The sequence below is a fragment of the Pelophylax lessonae genome (assembly GCF_965119305.1).
Source record: "Pelophylax lessonae genome assembly, chromosome: 4".
Taxonomy (NCBI): domain Eukaryota; kingdom Metazoa; phylum Chordata; class Amphibia; order Anura; family Ranidae; genus Pelophylax; species Pelophylax lessonae.
Window position 1 is genome coordinate 665767593 of NC_138771.1, and position 27920 is coordinate 665795512.

Below are 27920 nucleotides of genomic sequence, written 5' to 3' on the forward strand. Positions count from 1 at the left end.
GGCTGCCGCGAACGACGCCATGTGTCCGAAAATTTTGCGGGTAGCGAACAAGCAAAATTTGCCGCGAACCGACCGCCGGGCGAACCGCAAAGCCATCTCTACTTCTCAGTACTTTGAGTTGCCCCCCCCAATGACATGCAGTGGCACTTGTGCAGTGCAGCAGAAGAAGCCTCCTGTGATGAGTAATGTCTATATGATAGAGGGATTTGGCCTGAGAATGGGTCAATGTTTTTCTCACCTTTGCAATAAAGTAGGAAGTGCAGGTCTGGAATCCACATCTGATGAAGGAGCTGAGTGTGCATGCTCCGAAACGCGTTACGTCACTTCCGGTTAGTTTGCGGTTCACCGCAGCTTCCGCTCTAACCAGCTCCTCTGTGAAGCTTCCTGTATCGTCATCCCCCGGCTGCGGGCCAGTCGGGACATGGAGGATTGAACACAGGAAGCGGCCACACTATGGAACATGGATTTGAGAACACTATAATGTGAGTCACTACATATTATTGTCATGTAATAAATCTGTTGCTACATTCAGCGGCACCTGTTTCTTCCTCTCCTGGTCTGGAATCCACAGAAAAGGCATTTACCCCCCCCCCCCCCCCACCATTTCATGTCCAATTGTGTAACCGGGCATGGGGCAGGAGGAAGAATATACCAAATGAGGACCCTGATAGGGGATCTCATCTCTCACCTTTCAGATGCTTCTTTTGAGAACAGAGGGTGAAGTTTGGCTCTTATCCCAGGAAGATCTGAGGTGTGGGAAGGAAATCATCAAAATCATTGTTTTCGGCCAAAATAATTTTTGCAGTCATGGTGGTGGACCACCCAAGAGATTCCCTTCATCGGGGCTTCTCATAGATCACATATGTCAAACAAAAGGCACGCAGGCCGAATCCGGCCACCCAGGCCTGGTCCTGTGGCCCTCACTTCCGTCACATCTGGCTCTCATCCTCCACTCCCACCTCCTGTGGTGGTTACAGATCCACAAAGAGAGAAAGAAAACAATCTCCCTGCAGTGCGAGGCAGAGCAACCTACATAGGGAGATACTAAAGCTGAGCCAGGTAGGAGGGAGAGCTGTGAGGTCACAGCACACCCCTGAACCCTGCACTCTGTACGTAGCGAATCCTTGAACCCTACTCTCTGTATGCAGCACACCCCTGAACCCTGCACTCTGTATGCGGGGCACCCTTAAACCCTGCACTCTGTACGCAGGGAACTAATGAACCCTGCACTCTGTGCACAGGGCACCCATGAACCCTGCACTCTGTACACAGGGCACCCCTAAACCCTGCACTCTGTATGCAGGGCACCCACGGACCCTGCACTCTGTGCGCAGGGCACCCATGAACCCTGCACTCTGTGCGCAGGGCGCCCATGAACCCTGCACTTTGTGCGCAGGGCACCCATGAACCCTGCACTCTGTGCGCAGGGCACCTATGAACCCAGCACTCTGTACACAGGACACCCATGAACCCAGCACTCTGTGCACAAGACACCCATGAACCCTGCACTCTGTGCGCAGGACACCCATGAACCCTGCACTCTGTGCGCAGGGCACCCATGAACCCTGCACTCTGTGCGCAGGACACCCATGAACCCTGCACTCTGTGCGCAGGACAGCCATGAACCCTGAACTCTGTGCGCAGGACACCCATGAGCCCTGCACTCTGTGCGCAGGACATCCCTGCACCCTGCACTCTTTGCGCAGTACAACCCTGAACCCTGCGCTCTGTGCGCAGGACACCCCTGAACCCTGCACTCTGTGCCATGACACCTCTGAACCCTGCACTCTGTATGTAGTGCACCCCAGATACAACTGGCTCTTTGAGATAAACCGTATTGCTGACGCGGCCCACAAGAAATTGAGTTTGACATCCCCCTGTCATGAAGAAAGCCCAACTGAACTTTCCCTTTAAATCAGCAAAATACATTCCAGGAGCAACAAAAGATAAGGCTGCACAACCTCTCATATTTCAGCAGCAACAACCTTTCCTCTACTAGCATGCTACAGTAAAAGGAGCCTTAATCTGGGTGTGGAAGCAGTGGTCTCTAGACATGTGCAGAATGAAAAAATGAGTTTTGTTTCATTTCGTTTAGTTCTGTAACTCAATTTAGTTTAGTTAAATTAATTTTCAGAATTTGTTTAGTTTAATTTAATTTTAGAATTTCCTGAATTCGACCGAATTGAATTCAATTCGTCTGAATTTGGAAAATTTGAATTAAAATGTATTTATTTTTTTATTTGAATGCAGCTGCTGAATTTTTCACGTCTAAGAATTGCAGTATGTTTACATCTTTTATTCGTTTCCAAATTCAAACTGAATTAGAATTTTCTTATTTCTGATAAATTTTGTTTTGTTATTTTGGAGGAATCGTTTACATTCGTTACTATTGTGACTCGGAATTTGGATAAATCAGGAATTCAATTCGGAACAAAATGAATTGCACATGTCTAGTGGTCTCTTTTCAGAGGTCTGACACCCCCCTGCTGAGTCAGAGCTATAGCTCCCCAACAAGTAAAGCTCAAGTTTCCCCATTGTAAAGCTCTAGCTTTGATTCATCAACCAACTGCTGGTCTAACACAAATACAGGGTCACTCAAAAGAATTTCAAAGCATTGAAACCGGAGAACCAGCATGATAACTGGCCAGGCAGCATTTTCAAAAGAGGAGCTTAGCAGTGTCTCCAGGGTTTTCTTGGGAAAGACGTAAACTTTAAAATTCAACAAGTGTATAGAATGGAGAAGTTGGATTATATAAAAACAGAAATACTGGGAGCATCAGCTGATCCCTCCCGGCGGTGTGCATTGTTCCCAGTTTTCCTCTTCCTCTTCAGCGCTGTACATTTTGCTGCCTTTGTTTTAAACAAAACAAAGTTTGCTGATAGAGGAACAGGGAGGCTCCCACCGCTGACCTTTATCTGCAAATACTAGTAGTGGATGTCATTCTGATCCTCCGGCTTCACTGTCCTGGAACAATTATACTTATTAGCAAAGTCAAAAGACCTTATCTGTTGGAGGTCAGAGGTTTGAAAATTATAAAAGTATGGTGAGAGACAGAAGGAGCAGCGGATTTCTATAACAGGAGGCATTGGGCCCTGTAATATTGTTAAACAACAAATACAGGTCATTTTATGGGACTTTTATGAGTCCATACATGAGTCCATACATATCTACAGGTAATGTCCATCCCTTTCTGAGTCCATACATATCTACAGGTCATGTCTATCACTTTCTGAGTCCATACATGTCTACAGGTCATGTCCATCCTTTTCGGAGTCCACACATATCTACAGGTCATGTCCATCCTTTTCGGAGTCCACACATATCTACAGGTCATGTCCATCCTTTTCGGAGTCCATACATGTCTACAGGTCATGTCCTTCACTTTCAGAGTTCACACATGTCTACAGGTCATGTCCATCACTTTCTGAGTCCATACATGTCTACAGGTCATGTCCATCACTTTCTAAATCCATACATGTCTACAGGTCATGTCCATCACTTTCTGAGTCCATACGTGTCTACAGGTCATGTCCATCACTTTCTGAGTCCATACATGTCTACAGGTCATGTCCATCTCTTTCTGAGTCCATACATATCTACAGGTCATGTCTATCACTTTCTGAGTCCATACATGTCTACAGGTCATGTCCATCACTTTCAGAGTCCACACATGTCTACAGGTCTTGTCCATCTCTTTCTGAGTCCATACATGTCTACAGGTCATGTCCATCTCTTTCTGAGTCCATACATATCTACAGGTCATGTCTATCACTTTCTGAGTCCATACATGTCTACAGGCCATGTCCATCACTTTCTGAGTCCATACATGTCTACAGGTCATGTCCATCCTTTTCGGAGTCCACACATATCTACAGGTCATGTCCATCACTTTCTGAGTCCATACATATCTACAGGTCATGTCTATCACTTTCTGAGTCCATACATGTCTACAGGTCATGTCTATCACTTTCTGAGTCCATACATATCTACAGGTCATGTCTATCACTTTCTGAGTCCATACATGTCTACAGGTCATGTCCATCACATTCTGAGTCCATACATGTCTACAGGTCATGTCCATCCCTTTCTGAGTCCATACATATCTACAGGTCATGTCCATCCCTTTCTGAGTCCATACGTGTCTACAGGTCATGTTCATCTCTTTCTGAGTCCATACATGTCTACAGGTCATGTCCATCCCTTTCTGAGTCCATACATATCTACAGGTCATGTCCATCACATTCTGAGTCCATACATGTCTACAGGTCATGTCCATCCCTTTCTGAGTCCATACATATCTACAGGTCATGTCCATCCCTTTCTGAGTCCATACGTGTCTACAGGTCATGTCCATCCCTTTCTGAGTCCATACATATCTACAGGTCATGTCCATCCCTTTCTGAGTCCATACGTGTCTACAGGTCATGTCCATCCCTTTCTGAGTCCATACGTGTCTACGGGTCATGTTCATCTCTTTCTGAGTCCATACGTGTCTACAGGTCATGTTCATCCCTTTCTGAGTCCATACATGTCTACAGGTCATGTTCATCCCTTTTTGAGTCCATACATGTCTGCGGGTCATGTTTATCCATTTCTGAGTCCATACATGTCTAGGAGTCATGGCCATCATTTTCTGAGTTTATACATATCTACAGATCATGTCCATCCTTTTCTGAGTCCATACATGTCTGTGGATCAGTTTTACATACATTATACTGACACACCACACTGAAGAACATGTACCAATGTAAAAAAAAAAACGCAAAAAAAAAAAAAAAAACATACCATTGCAAATGTTTTTTTTAAAAATCCCCTAATGAGCAACATGTATAATTCTTTCAAATAATATGCTTGACGGATAAACCACTTGACCCCCCACTTACACTTGGGGGGCAAAAAACATAAACGCAAATTATGCTCTGGGGGGGGGGGACCTCTGGAGGAATCCAGAATGTAGAAGGATTTGGGGGTTCTAGTGGAAGATAGACTAATGCCCCGTACACAGGCATCGATAGTTGGCCGTGAATTTTCGGCCAACGTCCGATCGGCTGGCCAACAATCGTTGCCTGTGTACGAGGCATAAGTAATAGCATGTAATGTCAAGCTGCAGCTGCCAAAGCCGGCAGAATATTAGCATGCATAAGGAAGGAAATATTCTCCAGAGATAAATCTATAATCCTTCCACTTTATAAAACTCTGGTCCGCCCACATCTGGAGTATTCAGTCCAGTTCTTGTCACCAGTCCTCAGAATGGATGTGCTGGAACTGGAAAGAGTCCAAAGAAGGGCAACTAAACAAAAAAGGGGATTGGAGGAACTTAATTACGAGGAGCGATTACAAGCGCTTAATTTATTCTCCTTGGAGGGGAGACGCCTGAGAGGGGACATGATAGTGATTTACAAATACCTCAATGGTGATCCCAGCATTGGTAGAAAACTATTTACTCCCAAGGAGTGCAAGAAGACACGGCTACACAATGAGATTAGAGGAGAGGCGGTTTAACCTTAAGCTGCGTAAGGGGTTCTTCACTGTAAGGGCTGTGAGAATGTGGAACTCTCTTCCACAATTGGTGGTAGCTGCGAGGAGTATGGCTACTTTTAATAGACTCTTGGATGTGCATCTCACAGATCACAACATTCAGGGGTATGGGAAATGATCGAGCCACTGACACACACACACCGACACAGGTTGAACTGGATGCACTGTTGTCTTTATTCAACCTCAACTACTATGTAACTATGTATCAGTAGACATGTGCACAACAAAAAAATGTTTTTTTTTGTTTCAATTCGTTATTTACATAAATTTGTTTAGTTAAATTTGTTTCATTTGTTTTTCTGGAATTTGTTTAGTTTATTCAAAGTCAAATCAATTCAAATTTTATGAATTCCAATAGAATACAAATCGAATTCCATTCAAAATCAAATTTATTCAAATTTTGGAAGATGGTTATATCCTTTCTATTCCATTCTATTATATTGCTTTTTTTCTATTTTTCCTTTTTTTTTTTTCTCTATTCTGCTCTTTTTTTTTATTTATTTTACATTCTATTTATTCTATTCTAATTAAATTTGAATTTTTCTATTCGAAATTCAAATTTATTCAATGTTATCCATTCGAAATTTGAGTTTTTTTTAAATTGGAAATTCAATATTTTAAAGAACAGTTATGTTGTTCTTTCTATTTTATTTCATTCCATTCTATTCTTTTCTATTGTATTTTTTTTTCTATTCTTTTCAAATGTATTCTATTTGAAATTTGAATTTCAGATGATGGTTATGTTCTTTCTATTCTATTCCTTTATTTTCTTTTCAATTTTATTTTATTCTGTCCCTTTTTTCTTTTCTAGTTTTTTTTTTTATTATTATTATTTTGTATTCTGTTCTGTTTTACTCTACTCTGTTCTATTTCTTTTATTTTCTATTCTATGTTATTTTTTTCTGTCCTTTTTTTCTATTCTTGTTTTTATCTATTCTTTTATTGTGTGTTCTGTTTTACTCTATTCTATTCATTTATTTTCTATTCTATTTTATTTTTTTCTGTCCCTTTTTTTTATTCTATTTTTTTGTGTTCTATTCTTTTTTTTTTTTTACTCTGTTCTATTCCTTTTATTTTCTATTCTATTTTTTTCTGTCCTTTTTTTCTATTCTTGTTTTTATCTATTCTTTTATTGTGTGTTCTGTTTTACTCTATTCTATTCATTTATTTTCCATTCTATTTTATTTTTTTCTGTCCCTTTTTTTTTATTCTATTTTTTTGTGTTCTATTCTTTTTTTTTACTCTGTTCTATTCCTTTTATTTTCTATTCTATTTTATTCTGTCCTTTTTTTCTATTCTTGTTTTTATCTATTCTTTTATTTTATGTTCTGTTTTACTCTATTCTATTAATTTATTTTCTATTCTATTTTATTTTTTTCTGTCCCTTTTTCTATTCTATTTCTTTGTATTTTATTCTTTTTTTTTTTTTGACTCTATTCTATTTCCTTATTTTCTATTTTATTCTCTTTGTAAATTTAAATTTGATTAGAAAACTATTTGAATTTGATTGGAAAACTATTAGAATTTGAATTTTGTTAGAAATTTTGATCCGTTATTTTGGATTTATTTAAACTCGTTACTTTTGTAACTTGGAAAATTAGGATACATCCGAATTTCCGAACAACTAAAAATTTGTCCGAATTTGAATTGGGAATGAAAGGAACTGCACATGTCTAATGATCAGAGCCGTTCCGGTCCCTGATCAGCTCTATGGTCAGTCTGGATGGGATGGGAGAGCGGCAGAAGGCGGCAGGACAGGGGGACATCCCCTCCCGTTGCTTGTAAAAGCAATCCAGCGGCTTATTAAGGGTCTGGTAAGGATTTTAAGGGTGTCCTCCATAACAGGGGGTTCCCATGCTGATGAGGACAAAGGCCTCTTCCCCACAACCCTGGCCCGGTGGAGGTGGGGGTCGGAGGGTGGTGGCTTATTGGAATTTTGAGGCACCCATTAAAATAAACCTCATGTGAATGAGTAGGGGGTACAAAGCGCCCTCGGTTACTCCTTCACAATAGGGATCAGTTTGTTATGCTTTGTACTGGCCCACACTGCCCGGGGGGACATGCACCAATGTATGTAAGGTAGAAGAAGGTGGTTTTTGTAGGGTCTGATATGGATTTCAAGGGGGTCCCCCTATGCAGGTGGGGGGGGCAACCATATGCCCACCTTTCTGAACCATAGCAGGCCACATGCCTTCAACATGGGGTGGGAAGCTTGCCAGGATGTTCCCATACTAAGGAGGACAAGGGCCTCTTCCCCACAACCCTGGTTCGGCGTATGTGGGGGGGGGGGTCCGGGGGTAAGAATTTGCAAACCCCCATGAATAAGGGGTACAAAGCGCCCATAGTTACTCCAATAAGTTCTTTATTTTAAAAAAAGTCCAGAGTGGAAATCCATGATTTTGTCAAGCGATGTAAATTCACGACGATGACGAGGCAAATCGCCTGGAGATCTAGAATGAGACGGGGGGGGGGGTGACATGCAAATCCTGTTCTCTGCATTACACAAATCCTGAAATCCTGGAGGTGATGATGTCACCTGATCTATGGGGGGATGGGAACTGGGATTAGTAAATATCCAGAAACATCCAATTTACTGAGAAATAATTGGCAGATCTTATCTGTGAGATCCCCTAGTAAAAGCAACCGTCCACTGTTCTACGGGAGTTCCTAAAATAGAGCCCCCCCCCCCCCAAAGAACATTGTAACTTTGTATGAGAGCCCCCCCTCTCCAGTTATCAGACTGTACATTGTAACTTTGTAATGGACCCCCCTCCCCAGTGATAAGACTGTAAGTTGTAACTTTGTATTAGAGCACCCATCCCCCCCCCCCAGTGATCAGACTGTACATTGTAACTTTGTTATAGAGCCCCCCAGTAATCAGACTATACGATGTAACTTTATATTAGTACCCCCCACTGATCAGATGAACATTGTAACTTTGTATTAGACCCCGCCCTCCCCAGTGATAAGACTGTATTAGAGGCCCCCCAGTGATCAGGCTGTACATTGTAACTTTGTATTGGACCCCGCCCTCCAGTCATCAGGCTGTACATTGTAACTTTGTATTGGACCCCGCCCTCCAGTGATAAGACTGTACATTGTAACTTTGTATTGGACCCCGCCCTCCAGTGATAAGACTGTACATTGTAACTTTGTATTGGACCCCGCCCTCCAGTGATAAGACTGTACATTGTAACTTTGTATTGGACCCCGCCCTCCAGTGATAAGACTGTACATTGTAACTTTGTATTGGACCCCACCCTCCAGTGATAAGACTGTACATTGTAACTTTGTATTGGACCCCGCCCTCCAGTGATAAGACTGTACATTGTAATTTTGTATTAGAGAACCCATCCCCCCAGTCATCAGACTGTACATTGTAACTTTGTATTAGCCCCCCCCTCCAGTGATCAGACTGTACATTGTAACTTTGTATTAGTCCCCCCCCCCCAGTGATCAGATGTACATTGTAACTTTGTATTAGTCCCCCCCCCTCTCCAGTGATCAGACTGTACATAGTAACTTTGTATTAGTCCCCCCCCCCACCAGTGATCAGATGAACATTGTAACTTCGTATCCCCCCCAGTGATCAGACTGTACATTGTAACTTTGTATTAGTCCCCCCCCCCTCTCCAGTGATCAGACTGTACATAGTAACTTTGTATTAGTTCCCCCCTCCCCCCAGTGATCAGATGTACATTGTAACTTCGTACCCCCCCAGTGATCAGACTGTACATTGTAACTTGGTTGCAAGTCACAAGGTGAGAGGCTGCAGCGGGGGCTGCTCTGTGTCAGACATTTGTGAACACAGTCAAGAACCAGGATTTACATGTTTGTATCATCTCTGAGCCGGCATCTCAGTCCAGGAAGTAGAGGGTGACCCTTGATGATGCCTGAACAAGGATGGCGCGGTTCTTCTGGGGGTGAAAGTCAGATGAAAGCATTGTCAGTATACTGTGATCCCTGGGAGGGGTAATAAATGTCTGGAAGGGTCACACGACACATTACCCATCATGCTGCACTTCTCATGAAATAATGGATCGGAGGCCCAGTCTGAGATGCTCATCTTTGATGTCCAGGGACAGGGGAGCTCCATGTGGGATGAGTCCTGGTTGGGATAGTCCCTGTATTTGGGGGTCAGTTCTGACAGGTATTGTCTCTTTTCAGAATCTGCTCTCACCTGCCAGAAGATGATGACCAACGTGGCAATCCAGCCCATCGGGGCGCAGCCAATGGCCGTCTCACAGTCGGTGACGATGACCAATGCCATGCAGCCAGGGACGTGGGATTCAGGGATCTGTGACTGCTGCGAAGACATGGGAGTGTGTAAGTGACGTCATCAGACCCATCATCAGACCCATCATTGAACCCATTATTGAACCCATCATCAGACCCATCATCAGACTCATCATTAGGCCCAATATTAGACCCATCATCATACCCATCATCAGACCCATCATCAGACCCATCATCAGACCCATCATCAGACCCATCATCAGACCCATCATCAGACCCATCATTGAACCCATCAATGAACCCATCATCAGACCCATCATCAGACCCATCATTAGGCCCAATATTAGACCCATCATCATACCCATCATCAGACCCATCATCAGATCCATCATCAGACCCATCATCAGACCCATCATCAGACAGACCCATCATCAGACCCATCATTGAACCCATCATTGAACCCATCAATGAACCCATCATCAGACCCATCATCAGACCCATCATTAGGCCCAATATTAGACCCATCATCAGACCCATCATCAGATCCATCATCAGACCCATCATCAAACCCATCATCAGACCCATCATTGAACCCATCAATGAACCCATCATCAGACCCATCATCAGACCCATCATTAGGCCCAATATTAGACCCATCATCAGACCCATCATCAAACCCATCATCAGACCCATCATCAAACCCATCATCAGACCCATCATCAAACCCATCATCAGACCCATCATCAGACCCATCATTAGATCCCTCATTAGATGCATCATTAGGCCCAATATTAGACCCATCATCAGACCCGTCATCAGACCCATCATTAGAAACATCATCAGACCCATCATCAGACCCATCATCAGACCCATCATCAGACCCATCATCAGACCCATCATCAAACCCATCATCAGACCCATCATCAGACCCATCATCAAACGCATCATCAGACCCATCATCAGATCCATCATTAGGCCCATCATTAGATCCATCATTAGATGCATCATTAGGCCCAATATTAGACCCATCATCATACCCATCATCAGACCCATCATCAGACCCATCATCAGACCCATCATCAGACCCATCATTGAACCCATCAATGAACCCATCATCAGACCCATCATCAGACCCATCATTAGGCCCAATATTAGACCCATCATCATACCCATCATCAGACCCATCATCAGATCCATCATCAGACCCATCATCAGACAGACCCATCATCAGACCCATCATTGAACCCATCATTGAACCCATCAATGAACCCATCATCAGACCCATCATCAGACCCATCATTAGGCCCAATATTAGACCCATCATCAGACCCATCATCAGATCCATCATCAGACCCATCATCAAACCCATCATCAGACCCATCATTGAACCCATCAATGAACCCATCATCAGACCCATCATCAGACCCATCATTAGGCCCAATATTAGACCCATCATCAGACCCATCATCAAACCCATCATCAGACCCATCATTGAACCCATCAATGAACCCATCATCAGACCCATCATTAGACCCATCATTAGACCCAATATTAGACCCATCATCAGACCCATCATCAAACCCATCATCAGACCCATCATCAGACCCATCATCAAACCCATCATCAGACCCATCATCAAACCCATCATCAGACCCATCATCAAACCCATCATCAGACCCATCATCAGACCCATCATTAGATCCATCATTAGATGCATCATTAGGCCCAATATTAGACCCATCATCAGACCCGTCATCAGACCCATCATTAGAAACATCATCAGACCCATCATCAGACCCATCATCAGACCCATCATTAGACCCATCATCAAACCCGTCATCAGACCCATCATCAGACCCATCATCAGACCCATCATCAAACCCATCATCAGACCCATCATCAAACCCATCATCAGACCCATCATCAGATCCATCATTAGGCCCATCATTAGATCCATCATTAGATGCATCATTAGGCCCAATATTAGACCCATCATCAGACCCGTCATCAGACCCATCATCATACCCATCATTAGACCCATCATTAGACCCATCATTAGAAACATCATCAGACCCATCATTAGACCCATCATCAGACCCATCATCAGACCCATCATCAGACCCATCATCAGACCCATCATCAGACCCATCAACAGATCCATCATCAGACCCATCATCAGACCCATCATCAGACCCATCATCAAACCCATCATCAGACCCATCATTAGATCCATCATTACATGCATCATTAGGCCCAATATTAGACCCATCATTAGACCCATCATCAGACCCATCATTAGACCCATCATCAGACCCATCATTAGACCCATCATCAGACCCATCATCAGACCCATCATCGGACCCATCATCGGACCCATCATCGGACCCATCATCAGACCCATCATCAGACCCATCATCAGACCCATCATTAGACCCATCATTAGACCCAATATTAGACCCATCATCAGACCCATAATCAGACCCATCATTAGACCCATCATCAAACCCATCATCAGACCCATCATTAGATCCATTATTAGATCCATCATTAGGCCCAATATTAGACCCATCATCAGACCCATCATCAGACCCATCATCAGATCCATCATCAGACCCATCATCAGACCCATCATCAGACCCATCATCAAACCCATCATCAGACCCATCATTAGATCCATCATTACATGCATCATTAGGCCCAATATTAGACCCATCATTAGACCCATCATCAGACCCATCATTAGACCCATCATCAGACCCATCATTAGATCCATCATTACATGCATCATTAGGCCCAATATTAGACCCATCATTAGACCCATCATCGGACCCATCATCGGACCCATCATCAGACCCATCATCAGACCCATCATCAGACCCATCATTAGACCCATCATTAGACCCAATATTAGACCCATCATCAGACCCATCATCAGACCCATAATCAGACCCATCATTAGACCCATCATCAGACCCATCATCAGACCCATCATCAGACCCATCATCAGACCCATCAACAGATCCATCATCAGACCCATCATCAGACCCATCATCAGACCCATCATCAAACCCATCATCAGACCCATCATTAGATCCATCATTACATGCATCATTAGGCCCAATATTAGACCCATCATTAGACCCATCATCAGACCCATCATTAGACCCATCATCAGACCCATCATTAGACCCATCATCAGACCCATTATCAGACCCATCATCGGACCCATCATCGGACCCATCATCAGACCCATCATCAGACCCATCATCAGACCCATCATTAGACCCATCATCAGACCCATCATCGGACCCATCATCGGACCCATCATCAGACCCATCATCAGACCCATCATTAGACCCATCATTAGACCCAATATTAGACCCATCATCAGACCCATCATCAGACCCATCATTAGATCCATCATTACATGCATCATTAGGCCCAATATTAGACCCATCATTAGACCCATCATCAGACCCATCATTAGACCCATCATCAGACCCATCATTAGACCCATCATCAGACCCATCATCAGACCCATCATCGGACCCATCATCGGACCCATCATCAGACCCATCATCAGACCCATCATCAGACCCATCATTAGACCCATCATCAGACCCATCATCAGACCCATCATCGGACCCATCATCGGACCCATCATCAGACCCATCATCAGACCCATCATTAGACCCATCATTAGACCCAATATTAGACCCATCATCAGACCCATCATCAGACCCATAATCAGACCCATCATTAGACCCATCATTAGACCCATCATCAGACTCATCATCAGACCCATCATCAGACCCATCATTAGACCCATCATTAGACCCATCATCAGACCCATCATCAAACCCATCATCAGACCCATCATTAGATCCATTATTAGATCCATCATTAGGCCCAATATTAGACCCATCATCAGACCCATCATCAGATCCATCATCAGACCCATCGTCAGACCCATCATCAGACCCATCATCAAACCCATCATCAGACCCATCATCAGACCCATCATTAGACCCATCATTAGACCCAATATTAGACCCATCATCAGACCCATCATCAGACCCATAATCAGACCCATCATTAGACCCATCATTAGACCCATCATCAGACCCATCATCAAACCCATCATCAGACCCATCATTAGATCCATTATTAGATCCATCATTAGGCCCAATATTAGACCCATCATCAGACCCATCATCAGATCCATCATCAGACCCATCATCAGACCCATCATCAGACCCATCATCAAACCCATCATCAGACCCATCATTAGATCCATCATTACATCATTAGGCCCAATATTAGACCCATCATTAGACCCATCATCAGACCCATCATTAGACCCATCATCAGACCCATCATCAGACCCATCATTAGACCCATCATCAGACCCATCATCGGACCCATCATCGGACCCATCATCAGACCCATCATCAGACCCATCATTAGACCCATCATTAGACCCAATATTAGACCCAATATTAGACCCATCATCAGACCCATCATCAGACCCATAATCAGACCCATCATTAGACCCATCATTAGACCCATCATCAGACTCATCATCAGACCCATCATCAGACCCATCATTAGACCCATCATTAGACCCATCATCAGACCCTTCATCAAACCCATCATCAGACCCATCATTAGATCCATTATTAGATCCATCAGTAGGCCCAATATTAGACCCATCATCAGACCCACCCATCATTAGACCCATCATCTGACCCATCATCGGACCCATCATTAGATCCATCATTAGACCCATCATTAGACCCATCATCAGACTCATCATCAGACCCATCATCAGACCCATCATCAGACCCATCATTAGACCCATCATTAGATCCATCATTAGGCCCAATATTAGACCCATCATCAGACCCACCCATCATCAGACCCACCCATCATTAGACCCATCATCAGACCCATCATTGGACCCATCATCAGATCCATCATCAGACCCATCATTAGTTCCATCATTAGACCCATCATCAGACCCATCATCAGACCCATCATTAGATCCATCATTAGGCCCAATAACAGACCCATCGTCAGACCCATCGTCAGACCCATCGTCAGACCCATCATCAGACCCAAGAAGAAGATGACATGAGGGGTCATGTGCAGGGTGACCAGCAACGCCCACTAGTGTTTCCCCCATATATCACAGTCAGTGACGTTAAACAATGCCATACACCCGGAGGCGTGGGTTTCCGAGACTGGAGGAGAAGGATCTAGTATGACTAGAGAGAGAGACTGGAAGGGTGAAGCATCTGATGAGACTAGGGAAGGACTGGAGGGAAGGATTGGTTAGACTAGATATTGATCATAGGGATCAGGGAACTGATCATACTTATCAGGACCTGAAAGGCAAGGACATGGGTCAAACCAGACTGGAGGAGAAGATTCTGGTCAGACTAGACTAGAGAAAGTCTGGAAGGGTCAAGCCTGTGATCAGACTAGGAAGGGACTGGAGTGGAAGGATCTGTCAGACTAGTAATAATTGACTCTAGGGGTCAGATATCTGAAACTAGGCTGGAACTATGGCTTTGGTAAAGAATTATAATTGTCCAGGATTGCCATCAGCTAAGGATCAGTTTAGTCTGTGAACTGGCAAGGTCTGGTCAAACAGGAGACAGATCGTGAGCCAATGGACAAGCTTCAACAACCAGAATAGAGAAACCAGGGGTAGCCAAGTAGCTTCTAGGAGCATTCAGGGACCAGGGCCAAAGGGTTGATGGTGGGCACTATGCAAGCACTTTTCTTTAATCCCTCCTTCTGTCCTATGCAGGCTGCTGTGCCTTCTGGTGCTTCCCATGCTTCCAGTGCAAGACGGTCAGCGACTTTGGAGAATGCCTGTGCCTCCCTCTGCTGGATCCAGGATGTTTAGCCTATACTGGGAGTAGCATGGTCTGTCCTCCCATTTCTATGGCCATGAGAGCGGCTGTGAGAGAGAGATACAGAATTCATGTAAGTTTATATTCGGTGTGGGGCTAAGGGTGTCACGGGTCTTAGAACTTTATTTTACCAAAAATGGTAGAGCAATAAGAACACACATATGAAGAAAATTAAGACTCATCAAAGGGAATTCAGCAAAGCATTATCGACGCATTTCTGGTGGTGGTTTCCTTTAGAACTATCCTCACCTGATTCAGGAAAGCTTTTGCCTCATTACAGGCAATGGTGACAAAATCCAGTAGTTCTAACTACCACCCTTTTAAGAACCTGTTGCTATGGCAGTCACAAGAATTTTCATCAGTTCACAGATTTCTGGGGGTAATTTTGACCAGTTTTGAGCTTGGGCAAAGAGGTCCTCTAGTGCTCAGAGTGGGGTAGGTCTGTGCTGGGAAGCTTGTAGGAAGGTGCAGTTTACTTTCTCCCTTGCTCTTTCACAGCAGTACTGTAGTTGGAGAGGAAGTCAGGTGGAACATAGTTCCTCTATGGTTTCCTGGGTCACTAGGGAAGCATCCAGTTGGATGCTGCAGCCCCATGTGACTCTGGCAGCCATCTTGGGTCAGGCAGAGCCTTTTTAAGGGCCTTGCTCCCAGGTTTGGCACACATTTGTGAGTTAGTAGAGTAGGGACGGGTATCCTGGTTACTAGGCACAGTACAGGCCACAGATAAAGGTTCCAGAGGGGAAGGGAAAGCGTAAGGCTTGCAACTTCTCTGGACACCTGCCTTTTGTGCACAAGATAGCCAGTTCACATTCTTGCCCTCTCTACAGACCCCCAACAGTTTGGCTGCATTCTTCTTTTTACATGCTTTTGGAACTTTGAGTGTTCCCAGTTGGGCTGCCCTCCCTCCGGGTTATTTGTGACCTGTTTCTGTATTATTTCAATACAAGTTTTTTCATAGCAAATGGGGCTGAGCGTGTTATTCTGCCACACCATACTGCACCCCACCTACAAGCGGTCATGAAAGTGACCCACCCAGAGCCCCATTCAGGAGAATTTCTGGCAGTAAGCTAAATGTAAACAAAGGGGCTGGGGAAAATAGTGATGTCATTGTCCAAATACGGCAATGCCCTTATATGGCAAATGACTTGTGTCATTGGGTGGGTGGAGGCTGATGAGAAACTGAGAGACTAGTTCCCCATCTGTCAGTTTTACTTTGATTGCCAGTGGGTAGATCCAAAAGCCGCTATTGGACAGAATTGCTGTGCTTTGTCAATAAACAGAAAGATGGACTTGATGGGCAACTACTCCCTCAGCTTCTCATCAGCATCTGCCCCCCCCCCCTTAGTGGGTAGCTTAACACTTGCAGAAGGATGAGACCTCTTCGTAGTGTTGGGTTATAGCGTAATACCCTTTTTAAAAAAAAAAACATGGCCACTAGGCTTCTCTCTAAACACAAGGTGGTCAGATGAGGGTCTCCTGAGGATGCGAACAGATGGGAAACAAGTCCTAAAACAGATACATCCCATCGCATGGTACGTCTGCTCTGTTGGGGACTTTGTCGTCTCATGTTAATTGTTTCTGTGTGTTGCATTGATGGATAAGAGCTTCTCCTGGCTCAATTGGTTTGGATGTAAATTGTATTATTTTGACTCCAATTGTTGTAATAGTGACTTATCCCTTGCTGAGACCTATTCCTGGCCTGTATAAGTAGATACAATCACCGCGGACAATCGTTATCAGATAGCTGAACTCACCAGCCACCGTTTCTTTCCATCCACATAGGTTTTATTGCAAGCAGTAGGTATAGTAGACAAAATGTGGCAGATGATTGAAGGATGGTATCTGCAGGTCAAAACATAGTAATGTGTTCCTGGATGCGAGCAGATTGTATAAAGGCCTAGAGTGATGTGGCCATCTCTATACACACAAGCATAAAGAACCAGGAACAGGAAATACATCATCAATGGGAGGGGACAGGAGGGATCACAGAAGGAAAAGGAAAGCGCAACAACCAAAAGTAACCTCAAGATGGCATTATAATGACCAAATATATAGGATGCATTCTATTATATCTTATGTGTAACAGCACATGAATCAAATCGATGTTTAAATCTGAAAACAATAGTTTCTGGGTTATTTACTCCCTAATGGAGGCACTTTGAGTGTTTTAAGGCTCTTACATTGTCTTTGCTTTGTCCACTGACCTTCTTCTCTTCTTCTGGACAGGGCTCCATCTGTGATGACTGCTGCATGCTCTACTGGTGCTTCACTTGCTCCTGGTGCCAAATGGCTCGTGAGATTAAGAGACGCAAGCAGCCCGTGAACTTTGTGACAGCGCAGACAACCTCCGTGAGCGTGGCTATGAACCCTCAGCCCTACCCACAACCTCAGCCCTACCCACAACCTCAGGCCTATCCACAACCCTACCAGCCATACCCACAACCAGCGTATTAGAATACTGCATACAACCTACCACAGGTCACTTCAAAAGGTTAACATAAGTGGCTGTAGAACATGAGCGCTTATCTAATCACAAAACAGCATGGCAAGATTTGGTGGGCTGTCTGGGTGTAAATTAACTTATTGCTGAAGTGCATTTGTAGCCCAAACTATTCTTAGTTTTTAGTTTTAAGTAGAGTAGGGTATTTCTATTAAGGTTTTTGTGTATCCATGTCATGCTCTAGTTAGTAGTAGTTAGTCACATTCAACCAAAAAACTACTAGATGGGCACCTTAAAGAGCACAACATACAGGGGTATACAATGTACGGTTAACAGCAAACACACACACACATCATAGGTTGAACTGGATGGACTGATGTCTTTTTTCAACCTCACAAACTATGTAACCTGTTTCTCTAATGGACAATACATTTCACTACCTATCCAAGTGGTTTTTATCAACTGAGAAAGCCAAGGCCAATACAGAGCGACTAACTACAGCTAGCTATAGGGTACAGTTATAACCCCTTCTATGTTCATTTTTGTCTGTTGTCCGCAGACCTAATATCCTGAGAAAAAAACAGTAAATATGTGAAAATCTCCACGAAGTCAGAGTCAATCACCTCTACCGCCAAGTGTCCCTATTGGAAGACTGTCCCTCACATACTGTTCGATAATAACGGTTACCTAGACCAGGGGTCTCTGAACATTCCAAACAAGCAAGTTTACTGTCCTTCAGATTTTAGGGGGCTGGATTGTGGCCAGTGGGGATAGAAAATGTCTGAGGCCCAGCATCAGTGGGAGTAAAAGATGCCTCGGTGTGGTGTTCAGTTGCAGAGTACCTGTGGTCAGTAACAGGAGGAATCATTGACATCAGTGGCGTTGGTGGGGGGAATAGTGCCCCATCATTGGTATCACCGAGAGTAATAGTGCCCCATCATTGGCGTCAGTGGTCCATCACTGGCGTTGGTGGGAGGAATAGTGTCCCACCATTGGTAATACTGGGAGGAATAGAGCCCCATCTTTGGCGTCAGTGGGAGGAATAGTGCCCCATCATTGCTATTAGTGGGATGAATAGTGCCCCATCACTAGTATCAATTGGAGGAATAGTGCCCCACCATTGGTATCAGTGGGAGGAATAGTGCCCCATCGTTGGTATTATTGGGAGGAATAGTGCCCCATCATTGATATCATTGGGATGAATAGTGCCCCATCACTGCTATCAATTGGAGGAATAATGCCCCACCATTGGTCCCAATGAATGGAATAGTGCCCCACCATTGGTTTCAATAAAGGGAATAGTGACCCATCATTGATATTAATGGGAGGAATAGTACCTCATCATTGGTGTTAGTTGAGGAGTTATGCCCCACTGCTCGTGTCAGTGTTAGGAATAGTGCCTTAAATCAATGGGAGGAATAGTGCCCTGAGGGCCAGATAAAGGCTAGCAAAGGCTACATCCAGCCCGCAGGCTGTAAATTGGAGACCATTTACCTTGACAAATAGAAAGGGTTAATTTTCTCAATTGGGATACACAGATTTACTGAGATTTTAGTAGCAAAACTGTCACCTTGAGAATGGAGACTATCGTGTCTCCGAAACATCTGTGTATTTTACTGCACTATGTTTTGCTACTAAGATATCATTAAGAGTTTGAGATCACCATCATTGCTGTTGGGTTCATGTTGTGGTAAGCCCTTGTAGAAAGCCGACTTGGGGTTCCCCTGGGCACATCTAAGCCCCAGCCTGCTTCTTGACCAGAGCCCCTGATGGTGGTAATGGACTTGCAGCAAGCTGGGACCAGGTTGCAACCCCCAGATTTGCCCTGCTGACAATGCAAAACCACTCTTGACAAAAGTCAGGGCGGGCTGGAGGTCAGCAAAAACTGTAGATTAAAACCCGGGTCGTTCCACAGGAAGTCAGGAACCGCATACAAGTAATACAAGGCAAGTCAGGAGCTCAGAGAAACTGGGAAGTTGCTCAGGCACTGAGCATGAACTGAGCACGCCTATATACTGAGAGGCCAGCCAGGAAGTAAGGAGTAAGAATTTCACAGGCAGTAAACTGCAGGCTAAACCGTGACAGTTGGTGTGCTGGATATTTTTGGTTTTGGTTTTTACACAGTGTCTCCATTTGCCGTGCATCCTTAAATAGTCTTAAAAGTTGAAGGTGCGGAATGGACATTTCGTCAATAAAAACCTGACAGAGGTTCTAACCCTTCTACACTACGACCAAAATTAAAAAAAAATAAAATAAAAAGGTTTAACTAGAGATGTTCTTTAATTCCCTGAAAATAGGAAGAGCAGTTACTTAAAATAGTTATAGTCAATGTTAGTTAAATAGTAGAAGTTGTAATAGTAGTATTAATATCAGTAGTTACAGGCAACCTTTGCAATAATGTAAGTTTGTGTGAGCAAGGTAGAATAGAGTTGTAGGCTGTACTCACCTCGGTGTCCATGAGCCTCCAATTTACTTCTCTGAAGTCCCGAACCAAGCTGCTTCTGGAAACTGTGATGTAGGCCTGGCATAAAATATCCAAGTCATGGAGCCCATAGGAAGGCAGGCTTATGTTGCCATCAGGTAGCACACAAAAACAAAACTGTGTATAAGTCTGGAAATTGTCTCCAAGATGGTGGAACAAGTATAAGTTTGATATGGTTGGACCTCATATCAAGTTCAAGATGGTGGAACAAGTATAAGTTTGATATGGTTGGACCTCATATCAAGTTCAAGAATGACAAGCCATGGCCTGCTTCTGAAGTTCATCAATGGTTAGATCAGCAGCCACCAATAGGATCTGAGGAGAAAATATCTTCATGTAGATAAGAGTACTCAATAGTCAAAACATGAATTGAAGAGTTACACCAAACAGAACAAAATGGATCTTGGATGATGAAAACCCAGAGACCTTGGGGATAAAACTGGTGATAAAACTGGATTCTATGTTCTCTGAAAGGCAGAATTGTTAGAACTAAAAAAATTATACGAGACACAATAAGTGGATGTGGAAAGTTTGATCAGCTCAGCTGTTGCATAGGGTTAGAAGGAACCTAAAAGGTTTTGGTAAATACACCAGGGAGGAAGATAAAGGGTGCACAACAAAATGGGATGGATACAACTTTAGCACAGAAACTCCAGTAGTTGACCCTTCTTCTACTCCAGCACCAAACAAGAAAGTATTGCCTCCTACCAGTGAGTAACAAGTAAGCAAACCATTCAAAGTTCAAGAACTACTTAAGAAAGGGTACATACTGCCCTTCCAAACATTGTAGCTCTAAATCCATTTATACTGTATTCTATGGCCACAATTCTGAATAATCATACTAAAGCTTTCTGTGTCTTTCCAAAGTCCTATCTACAAACTTGAGCACTCTAGATTTGCTTTTGGTCCTGAAATTCCATAGGGAGGTAAAAAAAGAAAAAGAGGTGTGGCCAAACTTTTGCCATTTTAAGGGGTGTGGTTTTAAAGTGAGAACTCTGCAGAGGTATATTACGGTAATACGGTCCCAAAATCAAACAGTGCTGACTTGGTCCCACACTGGCACAGAGGACACCACTAAATTAAATAATGGTATTATATGTGCAAATGATGTTACACGTGCTCACCATACACAAGCAACAAACAAGCAGTCATGGTAATTGTCAGGAAACAAATAGGTAGTCATTCATGGCAATAAAGGGGCAACATATGGTAAATTGAGGCAAATTGTGGGCAAGAAATGGGCATTGACAGTATTATGTGGGCAACAAATAGACAGTCAAGGCAATACTCAGGAAACAGATAGTCATGGCAATACAGGGTGCAACGTGGAAAATTGTGGAGAACAAATGGGCATTTTTGGTAATGCATGGGAAACAAACAGGCAGTCAAGGCAATAAAGGAGAAACAAGTGGAAGATATAAAGATTGTGGGCAAAAAATTTAGCATTCACTGTATTACATGGGCACCAAACAGGCAGTTAAGGCAATACTCAGGAAACAAACAGGTAGTCATGGCAATAAAGGAGGAACAAATGGAACCTTGAGACAAATTGTGGGCAAGAAATGGGCATTTACGGTATAAAAAACAGACAATACTCAGGAAACAAACAGAGAGTTATGGCAATACAGGGGGCAACATATTCAAATTTGTGGGCACCAAATGGCCATTTATGATAATACGTGCGCAACAAACAGGCATCAATTGTAATTGGAAACAAACAGGTAGTCACGGCAATACAGGGGGCAACATATGGAAAATTGTGGGCAGCAAATGGGCATTTATGGTAATATATGCGCAACAAACAAGCATTGATTGTAATACTCAGGAAACAAACAGGTAATCATGGGAATACAGGGGACAACACATGGTAAATTGTGGGCAACAAATGGGCATTCATGCTAATACGTGCACAACAAACGAGCATCAATTATAATACTCAGAAAACAAACAGGTAGTCATGGTAATACAGGGGGCAACATACGGAAAATTGTGGGCAGCAAATGGGCATTTATTGTAATACATGCGCAACAAACAGGCATCAATTGTAATATTTAGCAAACAAACAGGTAGTGATGGCAATAAAGGGGCAACGTATGGAAAATTGAGACAAACTGTGGGCAAGAAATGGGCATATTCAATATTACATGGGAACAAATAGACAGTCAAGGCAATACTCAGGAAACAGATAGTCATGGGAATACAGGGGGCAACGTGGAAAATTGTGGACAACAAATGGGCATTTTTGGTAATGCATGGAAAACAAACAGGCAGTTAAGGCAATAAAGTAGAAATAAATGGAAGATAGAGATAGATTGTGGGCAAAAAAATCAACATTTACTGTATTACATGGGCAACAAACAGGCAGTTAAGGCAATACTCAGGAAATAAACAGGTAGTCATGGCAATAAAGGAGCAACAAATGGAAAATTGAGACAAATTGTGGGCAAGAAATGGGCATTTATGGTATAACAATCAGGCAGTCAAGGCATTACTCAGGAAACAGAGAGTCATGGCAATACAGGGGGCAACATATGTAAAATTGTGGGCAACAAATGGGCATTTATGTAATACGTGCGCAAGAAACAGGTATCAATTGTAATCCTCAGGAAAGAAACAGGTAGTCATTGCAATACAGGGGGCAACATATGTAAAACTGTAAAAAATTGTGGGCAACAAATGGGCATTTACCATAATATGTGGGCAACAAACAGGCTGTCATTGTCAATGCAGTCCAAAACAGTAATTTTCCTGCACTCAAGTGGTATGCGGGAAGGTGGGTGGTATATGCGAGCCTTGATATCACAACCTAAGGTCTTGCTGCCCCCTCCCCCCCCCCCCCCCAGGACCATGGGTATACAAATATACTTGTTGTCGTTATTGTCAATGCAGTACATGGGCAACAAATGGGAATTCACTGTTATACACTGGGCAATGGTGGCTTTTAAATGCAGAGACCATGGGTATCCAAATATACTTGTTGTCGTTATTGTCAGTGCAGTGCATGGGCAACAAATAGGAAATCATTATAATACACTGGGCAATGGTGGCTTTAAAATGGGGTGACACTTAATAAAGTCCAATCTACCACCCAATATACACAACGTCCATCGTCTTTACACAAGGTCTTAAGCTGCATATTGGCTTCACGCACCCTTTTCCTTGGAGGAGGGAAGAACTGGAGGTGGAGAGTGCACTAGCCACACCTCCTCTGGCTTTCTCCTCCCCCGAAGAGCTGGCTGATTACTGTTGCAGGTATCATTGTTCCATGGAGCCAATTAGTGTCTGAGCCAGAGTGAACTTCCAGGGGATCAGAGATTTTACTGATTAGCTGAAATTCCTGGGCCGATTCTAGATAGTTCCCAGGCTGGCCAATAACATGTCTTATAACCGGGTGGAATTGTTGGCTTTATCACTGTATACTGAGACTGGTTTGCTATGCTGATCTTGTGGTTCAGTGTTGCTGATATCTGCTGCCTTCATCTATCCATGTGCAATATTCTGTGTATTTATTCTTATATATTATCTGTGCCTACACATTCACAATCTTTGCCTCGGCTACATATTTCATAATAAATTAGTGACACTTCCTGTGTGCGCGGTGTGGCTTCTTGTTGTTTTTTTTTACAAACATGAAACATAGGTCGCAACCCAGCATTATTAGTAAAAAAAAAAAAAATTCTAATAGAAAAAAAAAAAAACAAGCACTTCCGTGAGAGGTTTGGCAAAGAACAGCGCTGTGTCAGTCCAGATCTTGAGACCGTCTGTCAGATATTGCAAAAAGCCGGTGCGCTCTTTTCCCGACAGCCTCAAAAGTCACTGTAAAAGGTAATTCTTTATTTTTATTTTTTTTGAACCATGTAACCACTTAAGCCCCAGAAGATTTTACCCCCTTCCTGACCAGGGGGTATTTTGCGATTCGGCACCGCGTGACTTTAACGGACAATTGCGCGGTCGTGCGACGCTGTACCTAAACGAATTTGACGTCCTTTTTTTCCCACAAACAGAGCTTTCTTTTGGTGGTATTTGATCACCTGTGTGATTTTTTGATCATGCGCTATAAACAAAAAAAAGAGCGCCAATTTTGCAAAAATAACAATATTTTTCACATTTTTTTATATGAAATTCCCCCCCAAAAAAATGTAAAAATCAAAATTGTTTAACATTTTCGGCCAATTTGTTTTCTGCTACCTATGTTTGGTAAAAAAAATCGCAAAAAGCGTATTTTGATTGGTTTGCGCAAAAGTTATCGCGTTTACTAACAAAGGGAAAGAATTTTGTCATTTTTGTTGTTTTTTTTTTAACGCGTAATGGCGGCGATCTGCGATTTTTTTTGTGGGACTGCGACATTGCGACGGACAGATCGGACCCTTGACTGACATTTTTGACACTTTTGGGGTTACCAGTGACATTACTGCAGTAATCAGTGCTATACATATGCACTGTTACTGTAAAATGACACTGGCAGTGAAGGGGTTAACTTTTTTTTGAGAGGGAGGGGTGGTGTGTGTTCCTAGGGGCGTGATTCTAACTGTGATTGGCTGTGGCTTTAGGTGTAGGAACAGTGATCAACGGTCCTACATAGTAGAACCGTATGATCACTATTCCTACACAGTGGAGAATGACAGGCGGCTTGTTTACATCAGCCGCCTGCCTTTCTCCATCTGTCACGGACGTTCGTGAGTGCCCGGCGGACATCGGGTCCGCCGGGCACATGCACGGGGGGGCCGTGACCGAGCGGGAGCGTGCCTCCGGCGGCGCGCGCTCGCTCCCCAGAGCCTCACAGGCTAATGACGTACCCAGTGAGAGGCTGACCGCCGCAGTATAAGTACTTGCGGCGGTCGGCAAGTGGTTAAGGATCAGGCTTATTTCTGACACTTGCTGTTAACTGGTTCACGACCGCCTGTCGCCGATTTACTGCGGCAGGCTGGCCCTCCTGCATGAAACGACGTAGACCTACGTCAGTCACGAGCCTGCAGCTAGGGGACTCCGATGCATGGGGCAGGCGGCTCTGATTGCCGCCTGACACCCACAATCGCTCCCCGCTGAGAAGAGAGAAGGACGGTTGGATGTTGTAAACACAGCTGACCGTTCTTCTCTCTGGAATGATCATAGAGCGCCTGTGATCCTTCTATATAGGATCACAGGTCTCTATGGTCATTTCACAAGCCACGCCCCCCCCACAGTTAGAATCACTCCCCTAGGCTCACATTTAACCCCTTGATCAACCACACTGTTAATCCCTTCCCTGCCAGTGTCATTATTACAGTAACAGCGCATATTTTTAGCACTGATTACTGTAGTAATGTCACTGGTCCCCCCAAAAGTGTCAAAAATGTCAGTTAGGGGTCCGATCTGTCGCAGTCCCGCTAAAAATCACAGATCGCCGTCATTATTAGTAAATAAAAACAATAAAAACAACATAACTCTTTCCCGTAGTTTGTAGATGCAATAACTTTTGCGCAAACCAATCAAAATACGCTTATTGCAATTTTGTTTTACCAAAAATATGTAGCAGAAAACAAATTGGCCTAAAATTTTAAAAAATTTAGATTTTTAACCTTTTTCGAAAATGTTATATATCAGAATGTGAAAAAATATTGTTTTTTTTTTCAGAATTGTTGCTCTTTTTTTGTTTATAGCGCAAAAAATTAAAATCGCAAAGGTGATGAAATACCACCAAAAGAAAGCTCTATTTGTGGGGAAAAAAGGAAATAAATTTTATTTGGGTACAGCGTTGCATGACCGCGCGATTGTCCATTAAAGTAACGCAGTGCCAAATAGCAAAATATGGCCTGGTCAGGAAGGGGGCAAATCCTTCTTGTTAAGTGGTTAAATAGTGACTCCCAAATGAAAGAACAACCATATCAATAACTTATTAGAAAAGTACAAAAATGCATTTATTTAGTACCCACAGTCATATATAAACAACCTCATAGTATGTACTAGGGATCGACCAATTATTGGCAAAGCTGATATATCGGGGGCCAATATGCACTTTCCCCCATATATCGGAATCGGCCCCTGAAGTTACCGATATTGCCGATATTTCAGGAAAGTGCTGTACCGGAGTGATGCCTGCAGCTAGAGACATCACCCCGGTACCGGCGTCCATAGCCGATGGTCGGCTGTCTTGTAATGACAACTGATGCGGCTGAGAAGCTTCAGTGAGAAGAATGCTCCTTACTCTTGTCATCATTGGGAAGAATTACCCCCTTACAGATAGCTAAAAGGAACAATGGTGTCATTGGGAACTTATCTGAGAGGCAGAAATTGCCCATTTCTCAAGGAACCTCTAGCAACCTCAGGAGGAACCCTGGTTGATAAGCCCTGGTAGAAAGCCTTCAGCCCTTGAAATCACTTCAAGATCTGGAGTGACGCAGTACTGTTTGATCCCCTGGGACCCCGTTGGAGTCGTGTATCCTCTATCGCACGCCAAACCCCTCACGCGCTTGGATATGGCTTGTTTTTTTCTATTAAAGTTTTCTCTGCCACTTATGCTGGTTTGCTCCCTGTGTTCCGTGATTCCACTCACCTGTCAGCTGGATTCCCCTGAGATCCCTACGAAGGTGTGATGAAACCTTTGAGGTAGGATTACACCCCTGATGTGCCTTCACCTCCATGTGGTATCATATGGACTAGAACATCTGAGAACCCTTTTTATGAACTTTTTTATGAACTTTATTGGACTCTCTTGGGTTGCAGTAATTATAATTGTTGCTCTACAATATTGGTTTCTGCTCATTGTAGGGTTTCCATATTACTATGTTTAGGTTACAGCTCCCTGCAGTCTTATTATGACATGAGCGTGTTTTGTGTATATGTGAAGTACTGTCCTGGAAACGCCAAGATTGACGCCTTCCAGTCCCAGAGGTGACATGGCCCCGGGCTTTATACTGCATTCTACTAAGAAGAGGAATTTTCAGACCAACAATCCTTTATTTATAAAAAATAACCGCGCTATTACACAATCAAAATTAGAAGTGAGAAAAACACCTAAACAGAATACAGAAAATGTAGCTGCGCTAGATATGATAAATGATAATAAATAAATAATATTAAATGTGTTAAAACAAATTGAATACACATGTGCACAAGTGCAATATGGTAAGATCAAATATAACAAAAAATTAAATATAGCTTAATGTAATAAAGTGCACAGTTCAGAAGGAAAGAAAAAAATAATAATAATGAAATGTATCTAAATGAATAAAATTAAATTAAATGCCCCAGAAATTAAGGTGAAAACGGCGTAGAAACAATATAAAGTCCTCCACCACAGCAGTGTTAAATACAATCCTCCAC

At 43.3% G+C, this 27920-nt stretch overlaps 1 protein-coding gene across 1 annotated transcript in view; it reads left to right on the forward strand.

Moving 5' to 3' along the window:
- Window positions 1-18211, forward strand: part of LOC309553077 (uncharacterized protein) — a 95445-nt gene extending 77234 nt beyond the window's left edge. The window contains exons 8-10 of the mRNA XM_082253976.1: window positions 9707-9865; window positions 15591-15769; window positions 17923-18211. Coding sequence (XP_082110102.1) covers window positions 9707-9865; window positions 15591-15769; window positions 17923-18150 — 566 coding nt within the window. The 3' untranslated portion in view covers window positions 18151-18211. The remainder of the gene's footprint in view (window positions 1-9706; window positions 9866-15590; window positions 15770-17922) is intronic.
- The last annotated feature ends 9709 nt before the right edge of the window (window positions 18212-27920 follow it).